At 36.1% G+C, this 14,722-nt stretch overlaps 7 protein-coding genes across 7 annotated transcripts in view; 5 read left to right on the top strand and 2 right to left on the bottom strand.

The window, feature by feature from the left end:
• LOC104762156 (protein indeterminate-domain 13-like) overlaps nucleotides 1–2,103 on the top strand; it is a 9,254-nt gene extending 7,151 nt beyond the window's left edge. Inside the window, exons 3-4 of the mRNA XM_019240372.1 lie at nucleotides 1–299; nucleotides 1,084–2,103. Coding sequence (XP_019095917.1) covers nucleotides 1–299; nucleotides 1,084–1,792 — 1,008 coding nt within the window. The 3' untranslated portion in view covers nucleotides 1,793–2,103. The remainder of the gene's footprint in view (nucleotides 300–1,083) is intronic.
• On the top strand, nucleotides 3,169–3,998 carry LOC104762157 (zinc-finger homeodomain protein 12-like). The gene has a single exon (XM_010485394.1). The coding sequence runs from the start codon at nucleotides 3,332–3,334 to the stop codon at nucleotides 3,938–3,940; it is 609 nt and encodes a 202-aa protein (XP_010483696.1). The 5' UTR covers nucleotides 3,169–3,331; the 3' UTR covers nucleotides 3,941–3,998.
• Nucleotides 5,406–6,469, bottom strand: LOC104762158 (fasciclin-like arabinogalactan protein 12). Its single transcript, XM_010485395.2, has one exon. It carries the CDS (start codon nucleotides 6,371–6,373, stop codon nucleotides 5,621–5,623), a length of 753 nt encoding a protein of 250 aa, XP_010483697.1. The 5' UTR covers nucleotides 6,374–6,469; the 3' UTR covers nucleotides 5,406–5,620.
• LOC104763609 (dehydrodolichyl diphosphate synthase 8-like) lies at nucleotides 8,224–8,838 on the top strand. Its single transcript, XM_010486963.1, has one exon. The coding sequence runs from the start codon at nucleotides 8,281–8,283 to the stop codon at nucleotides 8,836–8,838; it is 558 nt and encodes a 185-aa protein (XP_010485265.1). The 5' UTR covers nucleotides 8,224–8,280.
• Nucleotides 9,106–10,185, top strand: LOC104762159 (dehydrodolichyl diphosphate synthase 8-like). Its single transcript, XM_010485396.1, has one exon. The coding sequence runs from the start codon at nucleotides 9,163–9,165 to the stop codon at nucleotides 9,979–9,981; it is 819 nt and encodes a 272-aa protein (XP_010483698.1). The 5' UTR covers nucleotides 9,106–9,162; the 3' UTR covers nucleotides 9,982–10,185.
• On the top strand, nucleotides 10,864–11,756 carry LOC104762160 (dehydrodolichyl diphosphate synthase 8-like). Its single transcript, XM_010485397.1, has one exon. The coding sequence runs from the start codon at nucleotides 10,905–10,907 to the stop codon at nucleotides 11,721–11,723; it is 819 nt and encodes a 272-aa protein (XP_010483699.1). The 5' UTR covers nucleotides 10,864–10,904; the 3' UTR covers nucleotides 11,724–11,756.
• Nucleotides 12,370–13,990, bottom strand: LOC104762161. Its single transcript, XM_010485398.1, has 2 exons — nucleotides 13,624–13,990; nucleotides 12,370–13,497 (listed from the first exon to the last, which is right to left on the bottom strand). Exons 1-2 carry the CDS (start codon nucleotides 13,907–13,909, stop codon nucleotides 12,773–12,775), a joined length of 1,011 nt encoding a protein of 336 aa, XP_010483700.1. The 5' UTR covers nucleotides 13,910–13,990; the 3' UTR covers nucleotides 12,370–12,772.

Raw genomic sequence — 14,722 nt, forward strand, 5'->3', positions numbered from 1 at the left:
CTTCAGCTTCACAAAAGAGGCCACAACCTGCCATGGAAGCTGAAGCAGAGAACAAACAAGAGTCAGGTGAAGAAGAAAGTATATATTTGTCCCGAGAAGAGCTGCGTCCATCATGATCCAGCTCGAGCCCTAGGAGACCTCACTGGAATCAAGAAGCACTTTAGCAGGAAACATGGAGAGAAGAAGTGGAAATGCGACAAGTGTTCCAAGAAGTATGCTGTGGTATCCGATTGGAAAGCTCATAGCAAAATTTGTGGTAGCAGAGAGTTTAGGTGTGATTGTGGTACCGTCTTCTCCAGGTCATTGCTACTCTTTCTACTTCTTGTTTTTGAAGTATTATCATTTTCCCTTAACGCGTTAAATTATTGTATAATTATTTTCGGAAAGTATATGCATAAAGTTCCAAATTTTCATCAAACACTTTTAAAAATTATAACAACGAAAGAGGCTTCATCTTTTCAGTTATTTGAAGTCTTTGATAAAAAATTACAAGTATAAACGTAAACAGTAAACACAAACGCAAATAAAAAAAATTGAAAAAAAAAATCGGCGGGTCCTATAATTGGACATTTAAATAGATGCATGTATGCATAAAGCATGATATTGCATTTGTTGTCAAAAATTAAATATAAAAAAAAATTCCTTTTGTTTGTACTATCTTTATATACAGAGTCGTCAAAATGTGCTTTTTTTTCCTTTTCACAACTTCATATATACACGTTAAGTAATTCGGAACTGTAAATCTATAAATTTAATACGTTATGTCTAGTACGTGGTTTTTTTGGCTTGTAGCTTGTCGTTTGGATACCACTGCCGTTAATTATTTCATGGCTTGTTTTCTTGTCTTGGTCCAGCTTGTAGTTTTATTCAGACATAAATATCGAGGAGAAAAAGGCTGCATGATTAGAACATGATGTGGTCATGTCTCAATAACCTAAAGTCTTCTGTTTCCACCTTACTACATGCATATACTACACCAATTCCAAGCTTGAATTTTATAAAGATTTTTTTAAGACTTGCATATTATAGTTTATATTATATTAACATAATTCACATGATGTATGATTTGGTTGATTGTATCAGGAAGGACAGTTTCATCTCACATAGAACCTTTTGTGATGTCTTAGCTGAAGAAAGTGCTAAATTCTTCTCAGTTCCATCACCCTTAGCCACCAATACGACCATCTCCACAATTGCTGATACCAACAGTCCAGTTCTTGTTCAGTCACAATTGGATCAATCACTCACAGGTACGGGCACCGATCTTAACGTCAACAACAATAACACTACCTTATTGGGGAAAAACTTCACCAAATCCGACCCAATCCCGCAACAAGCCAATGCTTTCCCGTTGTCCCCACCACCAACACGTGGTACATCTGATTCGGTTCATAACCTATGGAAGTTACGAGAAGAGGAATATTCAAACCAGTGGTTACTCAATGAATGTATGAACAACAACAAAAGCATTATTCGTAAAGGAATATCCACAAATCAAGAAGATGAGATCAAAAAGGGAAATATCTCTAGTGGCTCAAACTCAACCGATGCAAACATAGCATCCTTGTTCTCTTATAATCAAGAAGCAGGTAATCAGGCTTCATTCTCGGCAACAACATTGCTTCAAAAGGTGGCTCAAATGGGATCATCATCGAGTTCCGACACTAGCACCATGTTGGGGCTAATGACTTCATCCATCTTCAACAATAGGATGCCAAACTCCGATGGTTTAAATACGAAAAATAAGGATGAAGAGTGGACCAGAGACTTTCTTGGTGTTAAGAAGCCGTGATGACCAACAATGTCTACATCATCATCATCATCACTTCCTATCAAGCCTGCCATGACGTACGGTGAACCATGATATTCCCAAGTTGGCTGTAAGCCTCCAGCCATGGTAGGTGGGAAAATAACCGTACGCATGGCGTCAGATTCTGAAAATACTCGTTTTTTGTTCATGTACAAGGTAGTTATAATCATGTTTAAGGGTATTTGAATTCTCCAGGCTTTCTTTAGGAACAATACACAAAAAAATCTGAAGCGATCGACAACTCACATGAAAGTCTTTGGAATATTTTTACATAATAATATGAATTGACTAATCAAAAATCCGTTATTTGTATATTTGTTCTGATCATTGGAGACAACAAACATTCGATGATCCAACCTATATGGAGATGCGAGATCACAAGAATAAGAGAAATGCGTACATTTATAAACAAACTTATAATGACTAATCGTGATTGAAAACGCATATGTAATGTTTTATTTTTTTTAAGTCAAAAGTTGCATTAATTTCAGCTAATCCAAATTTTATTAATTGACATATGTTTTTAGTTGATTGTGGTTATATTAACATGCTGACCCGCGGTATACCGCGAGACAAGTTTTTTTTTTTGTTAATGTACTATTTTAATACTAATTTTGCTAATTTAATATTTTGTTAATTTTAGTGATTTAGTATATAATTCGTGGTATACCGTACAACAATTTTTGTTTAACCCGTAGTGAAGTATCATATTAATAATATTTTATTTTTAGTATTATCAATTCAATCATGTAATGTCATATAACCCGTCATGTAATATAACTTGTTTGTGTTATTTTGAAAATTTAATATGTTTAAATATTCATAATTTTAAACTTTTTATTAAGTTTAGATATATCAGTTATAAATTATAAACTTCTTAAAATTCTATAATTTACTATATACGGTAAATTTATTATATATGTATGTTGAACACACACTTTTTCTATTAATTGAGTAATATAAGTTCGCTTTAAAAATTCACATATGCAGGAAAAAATATATATTTTTATTAACTTTATGCATTATATGACGATTCACTATATTTAAATTTTAAAAAAAAGATGATAGGAGAATAATTTTTTTAATATGGAATAAATCTTCTAAATATCTATATTAATTATAGAATATACATATTTAAAATATTTTTATTATGTTTGGTTATAAGGATAATAGATAATTAACTAACATTGTTTGGATATGAATATAAGCATTAAATGATATTAAATGTAAAAACTTTATAAAAATTATTTTTGTTTGGATATGAATATAAGCATTAAATGATATTAAATGTAAAAACTTTATAAAAATTATTTTTGAGCAAAAACTACTGCAAAAGTACTAGTATAAATTAACTGTTGGAATAATGAATTGTGGTTATATGAAAGAAACGAGTAACAATAATGTATGCAATTAAAAATATCACGATGTTTGGAATCCTAGTTGCCTTCAAAAGAAAAGAAAACCAAAAACAAAAAAAAGTATCTCCTTAGAAAAACACACTACTGAGGAACAAAATCAACCATGCATTATTATTCAACAATAACAACAAACAACATAGACACCGGCGCCGGAGACATGGTTGTCTTGTACAATGAATGCCTTAAAAACCACGCGGTCAGTCTCGGCGGTCACGCTCTTGACGGCTGCGGTGAGTTCATACCTAAATCAACCACCATCCTCACAGACACTCCGTCCCTTACGTGCGGTGCATGTGGCTGCCACCGCAACTTCCACCGTCGTAGTCCTTCTGACGTCTTCAGTCACTGCTGGTCACCACCGCTGCAGCCACTCGCCTCCACTCCGCACTTGCTTCTCTCTCTCAGCTCCGGTTTCTCTGGACCCTCGAATCAAGAAGACAAGAACAAATTCACGGTGGCAAAGGAAGATAGGTCGGCGATGATGAAGAAGCGTAAGAGGACGAAATTAACGGCGGAACAAAAGGAGAAGATGAGAGGTTTCGCAGAGAGAGCGGGGTGGAAGATCAACGGCTCGGATGAGAAGTGGGTGAAAGAGTTTTGTAGCGAAGTTGGAATAGAGAAACAAGTTCTTAAGGTTTGGATCCACAACAATAAGTACTTTTCCAACGGGAAGAACAGAGACACTACGTCCTCTAGTTCTTTGAAGTTGTAGAAATATATCTCTTTTACGGTGATGGGTCTTCGTCTTCGTGAGTAAAAATTTCAAAATGTCAATGATTTTAGATATAAAGAGTTATGCAAGTTTATCCTAGAAGACTTTTTCTTTTGAGTTTTAACTTGTATCGATCGTCGCTCATCGACCATGACTCATGACCTAGATATTCGAATGCGTAGCATTTACTTAATTTTTTGGTTTAAAAGTATTTACTTTGCTAATTATAGTGTAAATAATTCATGATTGAGTAACAAAATAGTTATATAATATATATAGGTAAATGGTCAAATAATATGGTCTATCGTTCCCAACATATATCGTTTTGATTTTTCTTCAATTACCAAGAGACATTATTGGTCAAACAAATTCCAAGTTCTTGATTTAAAATATTTTCGGACTATAGGATACATGTACTCATTTAGTCCCTTCCTTAACTAGTGACATGAGCCACACTCCTTTTGTAATAGTAAAATTCAAGATGTGATCCATTATATTCTCACTTTTACTATATAAACGAATCTCCTGATGAGTTTTATTAAGGCCAAGTAGTCTTTAAATAATAAGATATACGTTGTTAGGAATATTATTTGTTCATGTGTCCGACACTTTTCATTTCATCAGCATCTCTTATTTTGCTTTTTTCCGTTTAAGGATAAAGCTTCGGTAACAGCAGCCCTCACATAGTTGTCCTAGTTAAGGATTTATGCAGATGTTTCGATATGTATTTTTTAAAAATCTGTGGCTCTTCACGTACAGCTTGAAGTATTTGATGGTCTTTATTCCTTCTCATCAGAACCTCCTAGTTGGGGGTGATATTTAATGAATGATTCTTTGGTGGAGTACTAGTCCGTCGTCACCTATATGACGTTTTAAGTTTTGATTCCAAATTACAAGTTTTGATTTCTGAAAACTTTTGTTGTTGTTCACCAATTTCTGAAATCAGGCTTTCAATTTTTTTTTTTTTTTTTTTTTCAGTTTTACATTTTACAATGTATCATTTATATATATTTACAAAAGGATCGGAATATATTTCATATTATCATATTTATTTTGGTAAAGAGTTTGATTTAGTTTTTATTGTATACTACTTACTTGAGTTGGATATCATCATTTATAAGCTACTGTGCTTGCATTGAAAGAAATGTAAGACCATAACCACCACAACAACCAACACAGTAAAGGTTGCTTTAAAAAAAAAATTATTATTTTAATCAAATATATATATTTATTATTTTTCATTAATACCACTCACTAAAAAGACTATACTTATCTATTTTATCTGAGCAACGTTTTTTATCGAAGTAATCCGAAAACAATTTTTTACTTTTTCTCTTTTTTCTCATTATTATATTATTTTATCTGAGCAACTCTTTTCATTAGTATCTGCCCAGTAAAGATATTTTAAAAGAATTGGATCAAAGGAAAAAGAAAAGATATAAAGGAGATATTAACAAATACAAGAGATGAAAATGGAAATATAAATTTTATCAAGAGAAGAAAATGGAAATATAAAAAACAGATGTGTTGATTAACACAAAATCGTATGGAAACGAAGAGACAAATATACCCCAAAATGGCAAAATCACCCACATGACACAAAATCATGAGTAATAATAATCGAAACGTATCATACACAACAACTTTTATCAAAAGGGAAAAAAAAAAAACTTAATATCATCACAAATAAAACCATGCGAGCATTACGCTCATGACGCAAAACGACACCGCATCACACACAGAACCAACGTTACGCGAGGCAAACGAAGCATCCGCCGGAGAATCATCACCGGAACTATCACTGTCTTCCTTCTTCTTCTTTGATTTCGTGACCGACGGAGCCGGAGCCGGAGCTGGAGGACGAGGATCGAAAACTTGCTGTGGAAGCAAAACCTTATCAACCTGGTAAACAGCGAGCTGTCCATCGCTGTAGACGTTTCCGGAGATTGTGGTGTTGGTTACACCAGTCGTGATATTTACGGTATTGCCACTGGTGGTAATGTTGAGAGGGAAATGTCCTTCGGCGGAGTCACCGGCCTGTGTTCGGAGAGGGTTGCTTATTGTTTGGAAGTTTGAGGAAGAGACGTAACTTGGTATGACATGAAACTGGATTAGCTCTACTTGTTGCTCGTCGTTTAAGGAGTTTAGTGTTCCGGCTTTGAGACTGGAGAATGAGGAATCACTCGGTGCGAAGATAGTGATTCCGTTATCGGAGTTGTTTAGTTGGCCGAGGAGTTGGTTAGCAACGCCGGTTGATTTGAGTAGTCGGATGAAGACAGTGAATTGTCCTGCTTTTTCTAGGATTTTAGTGACATTTGTTGGTCCTGCTGGGGCAGGTGCGGCGGCTGGAGAAGACTGAGATAGGGTTCCGGGAGCGGTAGTGAGGAGGAGGAGGAGGACGGTGAAGAGGACGATGATGAGAGATTGTTCCATGGCGCGGATCTTTGTTTTCAAAAGAGTGTTGCTTTTTTTTTTGGTTGTGTGAGATAGGAGTTTATATGAAGAGTAAGGGTTATATTGTAATGGGGGAAATTGATTGGTTAAGAGGTCAACATTGTTACAACTAATATATAAGTTGATACTATAGTTAATAATCAATTTTTTTTTTTCCATCAAATCATATCAAATGAATCGTTTTACCAGTAGACAAAATAATTGGATATATAGTCTTTAAGCCGTTGATAAAAAAGTAATAATGGGTTTTCGTATTAAAGAAACTAATCAGATAATTAATCAAGTTCTAATTGATAAACACCTTTCAACAAATAGAGCTAATAATTTAAAGTGTACATATAAAATCGACTATCGGTAACAAACGTGGTCTTGTAGTAGTTGGTATGACGGTGTGTGTGTGCAAATACATAAAAGAAAATCATTACTTTGTTAGTAATTATCAAATCCCTGTGTAAGGAACGGTGGGAGGAATAATGGAAAGTGTGGTGTATGATAATGGAAGGAGCCAACTTGCAACTTTGCTTGAAAATTAAGAAAAAGCAAACAAAAAAAAATTGATTTGTGGTGGGCTCTCTCTCTAATTCTTTTAGCATATTTCACGTATGTGAACTTCAAATTTTTTGACTGATCAACTATAACCGCCAAGACATTTTACGCCCAAATCAGTACGTAAATTGTTCGAATACTAGCTATATTATTAGATTTTTCTGCAGGTGAAAAGACTTGTATATTGGAGTTGATCGAAAAAGAATCTCTCATTACAGGAAAACAGTTTCTCAAGCGGTGAATTGATTTACCTTTTTTTAGTGGAACAATGTTCTTTTAGTACTTTTGCCAATTCTCCAAGGAAACACAGATTGTGTTCCACCTTTTTAAATTCCACTTTCCGCATGATACATATATATGTGAGCTAATTCAAAATTTTATAAAATTACTTTGAACGAAAGAAAACTATAGATATTTGATGACAAAATTTATTAATTATGTTTCATTTGTAAATCGTAATTCAATGTCAGCATAAATGAACTTGAATAAAATAAAAACGTTAGTAATATATAACTTCGTAATTGACAAATTAAACTAATTTGGAGGGAGCGGGGGAGATTTGTGAAGGACCTGAAGGTGGGTGTGAACTGGATTTGTAAGTGTAAGTGTAATATATAATTGTGGGGCATAATGAAAACAACAATGTCATCCTACTTTGATGTTTATGCTTTTATCAGATTTGATTATGATTGGCATCCTTAGATCTGCTTACTATGGTTCTAGACAACTGTAATTGTCACTCTCTTCTTTTTTTTCCCAAAGAAACATAATTTAATTAGTTGCAATTTCTCTTCAGAATTGTGTATATGGCTCACTGGATTAGTAATTAAAAATTTAAAAGAAGAATATAATCGAAACTAAAAGATAAAAAGAGAGTAAGTAGACGTCCTTAATTACAACTTTTCTTGTGTATCATTGCATTCGAACATAGAAGAGTCTTAATTTACGTGTTTGTTTTAAGTTCTCTTTTGGACAAGTTAATCTGCTTTCGAGCCTCTAATCTTCCTCTTTCTTAATAATCTGATCCAAAACCAATACAATCTTTTGCGTACGTAGGTCGACTTTTCTCAGGTAATATGCATATTATTTTCTTTTTAAAATGTCTTAACCGGAGACATTACAAATTTGATTAAACCAAGAATAAACTAATCAGCCAATTTCTCTCTTCCCCTAAAAATCAGCCGTATCATATGCTCATTCCATTTGCATTCCCTCCAAAAAGAACAAACTTTATATCTTTTGTTTATATTTCACTAACAACATAACCAAAAATTTCCCAATTTTCTTGAATTCTCCTCTCCGATAAGGCGATAACCATATATAAAACCCCGGTTTTTGATATGAATACCCAAGAAGAAGTAGGAGAATTTACTCAAATCTTCAACGCTTTGATGAGTCTAATGAGGAAATTCATATTCAAAGTTCTATGTGCGGGTCCAATCCCTAATCACGTCTCATTCATCATGGATGGAAACCGCAGGTTCGCCAAGAAACACAATCTTACAGGCCTAGACGCAGGACACAGAGCCGGTTTCATATCCGTGACATATGTTCTTCAATACTGCAAAGAGATTGGTATACCGTACGTGACACTCTACGCGTTTGGCGTCGATAATTTCAAGAGACAACCTGAAGAAGTTGAGTGTGTGATGGATCTGATGCTGGAGAAAGTCGAGTACACGATCAATCAAGCTGTCTCGGGGAATCTTAAGGGCGTGAGAGTGTTCTTTGTCGGTGATTTGAATTCGTTAAACGAGCGTCTTAGAGTGGCGGCGCAGAGACTGATGGAAGTTNTCATTGCATTCGAACATAGAAGAGTCTTAATTTACGTGTTTGTTTTAAGTTCTCTTTTGGACAAGTTAATCTGCTTTCGAGCCTCTAATCTTCCTCTTTCTTAATAATCTGATCCCAAACCAATACAATCTTTTGCGTACGTAGGTCGACTTTTCTCAGGTAATATGCATATTATTTTCTTTTTAAAATGTCTTAACCGGAGACATTACAAATTTGATTAAACCAAGAATAAACTAATCAGCCAATTTCTCTCTTCCCCTAAAAATCAGCCGTATCATATGCTCATTCCATTTGCATTCCCTCCAAAAAGAACAAACTTTATATCTTTTGTTTATATTTCACTAACAACATAACCAAAAATTTCCCAATTTTCTTGAATTCTCCTCTCCGATAAGGCGATAACCATATATAAAACCCCGGTTTTTGATATGAATACCCAAGAAGAAGTAGGAGAATTTACTCAAATCTTCAACGCTTTGATGAGTCTAATGAGGAAATTCATATTCAAAGTTCTATGTGCGGGTCCAATCCCTAATCACGTCTCATTCATCATGGATGGAAACCGCAGGTTCGCCAAGAAACACAATCTTACAGGCCTAGACGCAGGACACAGAGCCGGTTTCATATCCGTGACATATGTTCTTCAATACTGCAAAGAGATTGGTATACCGTACGTGACACTCTACGCGTTTGGCGTCGATAATTTCAAGAGACAACCTGAAGAAGTTGAGTGTGTGATGGATCTGATGCTGGAGAAAGTCGAGTACACGATCAATCAAGCTGTCTCGGGGAATCTTAAGGGCGTGAGAGTGTTCTTTGTCGGTGATTTGACTTCGTTAAACGAGCGTCTTAGAGTGGCGGCGCAGAGACTGATGGAAGTTACGGAAGAGAATAAGGATCTGATGGTTGTGGTTTGTGTTGCTTACAGCACAAGTCACGAGATTGTTCACGCTGTTCGAGAATCTTGCGTTAGAAAGTGTGATGGTACTGGAGATGATCCGGTAGTTTTGCAGGTTAGTGATGTTGAAGAGTGTATGTATACATCGGTTGTGCCGGATCCAGATCTTGTGATAAGAACCGGTGGAGGAGATCGACTGAGTAACTTTATGACGTGGCAGACTTCGAGATCGCTTCTTCACTCCACTGCGACTCTTTGGCCGGAGTTAGGACTCTGGCATTTGGTTTGGGCCATTCTTAAATTCCAGAGAATGCAAGATTACTTGGAAAAGAAGAAAAAGCTCGACTAAATAGTTTATGAGTTGAACCCTAGAATGAACTTTTAACCCTTTCGTTTGATTTACGTTTTTCTCGCAGACAATAAACTATGAATTGAAACAAGAAAGCAACAAAAATATTCTTTTCATTATATATGTACTGGATCCGAATAACAAACACAAAGACACCACACCACAAATAGAGGTTTAATTTAAACACACTTTTGTAAAGAAAAGAAGCACACAAATCTTGAAAAGTTTTGTTTACTATCCATTTTGTCATCTAAGAACATAAGACAATCAGTCATCTTGCCAAAATACCTTGTAAAAATTTGTATTTTCGAGAGACTCTTCTATATAAGGTTACTAGCTAGATTCAGCTAGAAGTTTACTTCTGTTTTATTGAGGATAACAACTAGTTCTCTAGTAGTGGGTTTTCAGCTTGAAGTTGCAGAGTTGATATTACAGTTTCTAGGTTCTTAGTCCAAACAGCTACATAGGTCTCTGCGAAAGGTCTTCTGCTACGAGCCTTTAATACAATTCCTCTTTTAATAATATGGTCCAAAACCTATACAATCTTGTAAAGAGGTTAATATAAATGTATTTTTCTTGACAAAGCAATCAAGGAGTTATACCATCATTTAAAAAAAAAAAAAAACTCCAATTTAATACTTTTTAAAGACTTACAAGCTATTTGAATAAATTTCCTTTTAAAATATGATATGATTTGAATTAACCGGGAGACATTACATATTTGATTAAATCACTAAATCACCCATTCTCTCCCTCCACCTTAATATCCGCCGTATCATATGCTCATTCCATTTGCATTCCCTCCAACAAAAAAACTTCATATCTTTTTGTTTATATTCATTGACTCACAACAAAACCAAAAACCCTCCATGTTCTTGAATTCTCCCCTCCTATAACCATATACAAAATCCCGGTTTTCGATAATGAATAATACCGAAGAAGAAGTAGGCGAATTCACTCGAATCTTCAACGCTCTGATGAGTCTAATGAGGAAATTTATATTCAGAGTTCTACGCGTCGGTCCAATCCCTACTAACATTTCATTCATCATGGATGGAAACCGCAGGTTCGCCAAGAAACGCAATCTTGAAGGCCTAGACGCAGGACACAGAGCCGGTTTCGTATCAGTGAAATATATTCTTCAATACTGCAAAGAGATTGGTGTACCTTACGTTACACTCTACGCCTTTGGTATGGATAACTTCAAGAGAGGACCTGAAGAAGTCAAGTGCCTGATGGATCTAATGCTAGAGAAAGTCGAGCTCACGATCGAACAAGCTCTAACCGGGAATATGAACGGCGTGAGAATAATCTTCGCCGGTGATTTGGATTCCTTAAACGAGCGTTTTAGAGCTGCAACACAGAGACTTATGCAGCTCACGGAGGAGAATATAGATCTTATTGTTGTGGTTTGCGTTGCTTACAGCACAAGTCAAGAGATTGTTCATTCTGTTCGAGAATCTTGCATTAGAAAGACTAAAACTGGAGATGATCCTGTAGTTTTAAAGGTGAGTGATCTTGAAGAGTCTATGTATACATCAGCTGTGCCGGATCCGGATCTTGTGATAAGAACCGGTGGAGGAGATCGGCTGAGTAACTTCATGACGTGGCAAACTTCGAGGTCACTTCTTCACAGAACAGAGGCTCTTTGGCCGGAGTTAGGGCTCTGGCATTTGGTTTGGGCCATTCTTAAATTCCAGAGAATGCAAGATTACTTGCAGAAGAAGAAGAAGCTCGAGTAAATAGTTTCTAAGTTAAACCCTAGAATGAACTTTAACCCTTATGCTTGATCTACATGTTTCTTTCGGTCAAGAAACGTTGAAACAAGAAAACAGAAGAAAATCCTTTTTTTTATTGTATCGGATACAAATACAACACACAAAGACACACAGAACATCGATAATTTTTTGATTTAACGATGCTAAAACACAACAGTTAGGGGCTTAATTTAAACACAATTTGGTAAACAAAAACAAACATGTCTTTAAAAATTTAGTACTTAGCCACTCCAGGACCAGGTTTTGCTTGGAACCTACAGACATTACAGAGAGGTGAGAACAGAGATGGAGTTTGGTACTTGTCTTCTCCACCCATCATCGGCATAGGGACTCCGGTCTTAACCGGACTAATGTATCCAGGCCGATATGTTTTACCCAAAACGCCCTCGACGAGATCACTCAGGTTGAAAAACTTAAACTGAGTCTCTAGATGAGCAAAAACATCATCTTTAGGAAGCTGATAGTTATGAACTCTATCTTCCTCTTTCCCAACTGGTCTAACCTTAATATCCATCTGAACAATCCCAGATACCGTGACTCTCACGTTATTCCTCTCATCTGTTCTCTCAACAACAACTTCCCTTTCTTCAAGATNGGTGGAGGAGATCGGCTGAGTAACTTCATGACGTGGCAAACTTCGAGGTCACTTCTTCACAGAACAGAGGCTCTTTGGCCGGAGTTAGGGCTCTGGCATTTGGTTTGGGCCATTCTTAAATTCCAGAGAATGCAAGATTACTTGCAGAAGAAGAAGAAGCTCGAGTAAATAGTTTCTAAGTTAAACCCTAGAATGAACTTTAACCCTTATGCTTGATCTACATGTTTCTTTCGGTCAAGAAACGTTGAAACAAGAAAACAGAAGAAAATCCTTTTTTTTATTGTATCGGATACAAATACAACACACAAAGACACACAGAACATCGATAATTTTTTGATTTAACGATGCTAAAACACAACAGTTAGGGGCTTAATTTAAACACAATTTGGTAAACAAAAACAAACATGTCTTTAAAAATTTAGTACTTAGCCACTCCAGGACCAGGTTTTGCTTGGAACCTACAGACATTACAGAGAGGTGAGAACAGAGATGGAGTTTGGTACTTGTCTTCTCCACCCATCATCGGCATAGGGACTCCGGTCTTAACCGGACTAATGTATCCAGGCCGATATGTTTTACCCAAAACGCCCTCGACGAGATCACTCAGGTTGAAAAACTTAAACTGAGTCTCTAGATGAGCAAAAACATCATCTTTAGGAAGCTGATAGTTATGAACTCTATCTTCCTCTTTCCCAACTGGTCTAACCTTAATATCCATCTGAACAATCCCAGATACCGTGACTCTCACGTTATTCCTCTCATCTGTTCTCTCAACAACAACTTCCCTTTCTTCAAGATCGATTCTCCACTCTGCTTCACCTCCTGTAGGAACTTCGACTTCTTCTCCGTTCCATCTCACCACGAGAGAGTCTACAGAATCGTCCCAAGACGAAACCTTCTTGGCCGCAATGACGAGGTTGTGACTATCGAACATCACTGAGAAGGCTTGAACCCATGTGAAGTCTCTGGTTCTACTAGCAGGTCTTGTACCAATGAAGTGTGCATTGATTTGAAGATTCTCGTCAGAGACGATGGCGAAGTTCCCGTCTTTGTTTCCGTGGAAGTAGAACATCACACCGTCTCCTCCCACAAATCTCGGGTCGTAACACAAAGATCCATATCCGTTGCAGTTTGCTATCCTCCCTATTCAAGCACACAAATCAACCAAGATTAATATTATGTGTGTTAGGCATCTCACACATCGACAAACGTTACAAACTTAATCAAAATACATGCAAATGTCCCAAAATGTTGAGATTTGGAGCTTACATTTGCAGGTGACTTCACATTTGCTGCTACAATCGATGAAACAAGCTTTTTCCTTCTTGTTCATCTTTGGTTTCCTCTCGGGGCATTCCTTAGGACAAGTGAGGATCTTTTGGTTACAAGATCCTCTCGCTAAGCATTGAACTCGCTCTTGGCCCGAACCAAGTGGATACAAAACCTTGTAGTTCGTTGAAGCTGCATCATAAGCACCTTTCTTCCCTTTCTCCGCTGCTGAAACCGCGAAAACAGAGACAAGAACGATAATAGTCACAACAAGACCCCGCGACATTTTTCTTTTGTTTTGTGGTGTTAAAAGAGATAGCACTGTTTTGTTGTATGTCTCTTCGGATTTTGATATGAGAGAAGTGGAGGGGAGTGTACTTATAGATCAAAGAGGCTGGAAGTAAGCAGCAGAGAGCGGCTTAAATAACGGTACAGATATGATCAAAATCACATGAAGAATCGAAGACCGTGTAAGAAACAGCTTCGACTTTTGTTTATTATAAATTCTTTGGGCGAACAGCTTCTAGATTCGAATTCAAGTACTACTTAACTAAAAATAAAAATATGTATTTCTTAGTATGAAAAAGGTCAGCCTATAGAAAACTAAAGTACAAACTGTCATATAAATCATTTAAACACAAAAGGTCGGCTGTAAACATTTAGGTGGTTCGATCGTAAAGTCATAGGCATGCATATATAGTTCGATTCTTTTTCGTTTCATCTAATTTGCTATGCCATTATGAAAAACAAAGTTTGACCTATCCGCATTATAAGAATTTCAAAACTAATCTAAAGAAGATGTATTCGAATTAAGCATTTGAAGTAATTTGTGTATCCCAATTCTATGTTAGACGAATTAGCTAAATATTTTAATTTTACCGAGGTACCTATAGATTTTAATTAACATTTTCAGCTAGTTGATCTAGGACATTATTTAAAATATTAACATTACCATTGTGCAGTTCAACTTTGTCACATTATTCTCTGCTCACCGTGGAGTAGATATGTTTACCCGCAATATATATTCGTCAATTTAAGGCTGAAAAGCTGATGGGAACCATCGATCACGGATCTTAATTCATAATTTTAAAAGAAAAAT

This window comes from Camelina sativa, chromosome 18 (genome assembly GCF_000633955.1).
Source record: "Camelina sativa cultivar DH55 chromosome 18, Cs, whole genome shotgun sequence".
Classification (NCBI taxonomy): domain Eukaryota; kingdom Viridiplantae; phylum Streptophyta; class Magnoliopsida; order Brassicales; family Brassicaceae; genus Camelina; species Camelina sativa.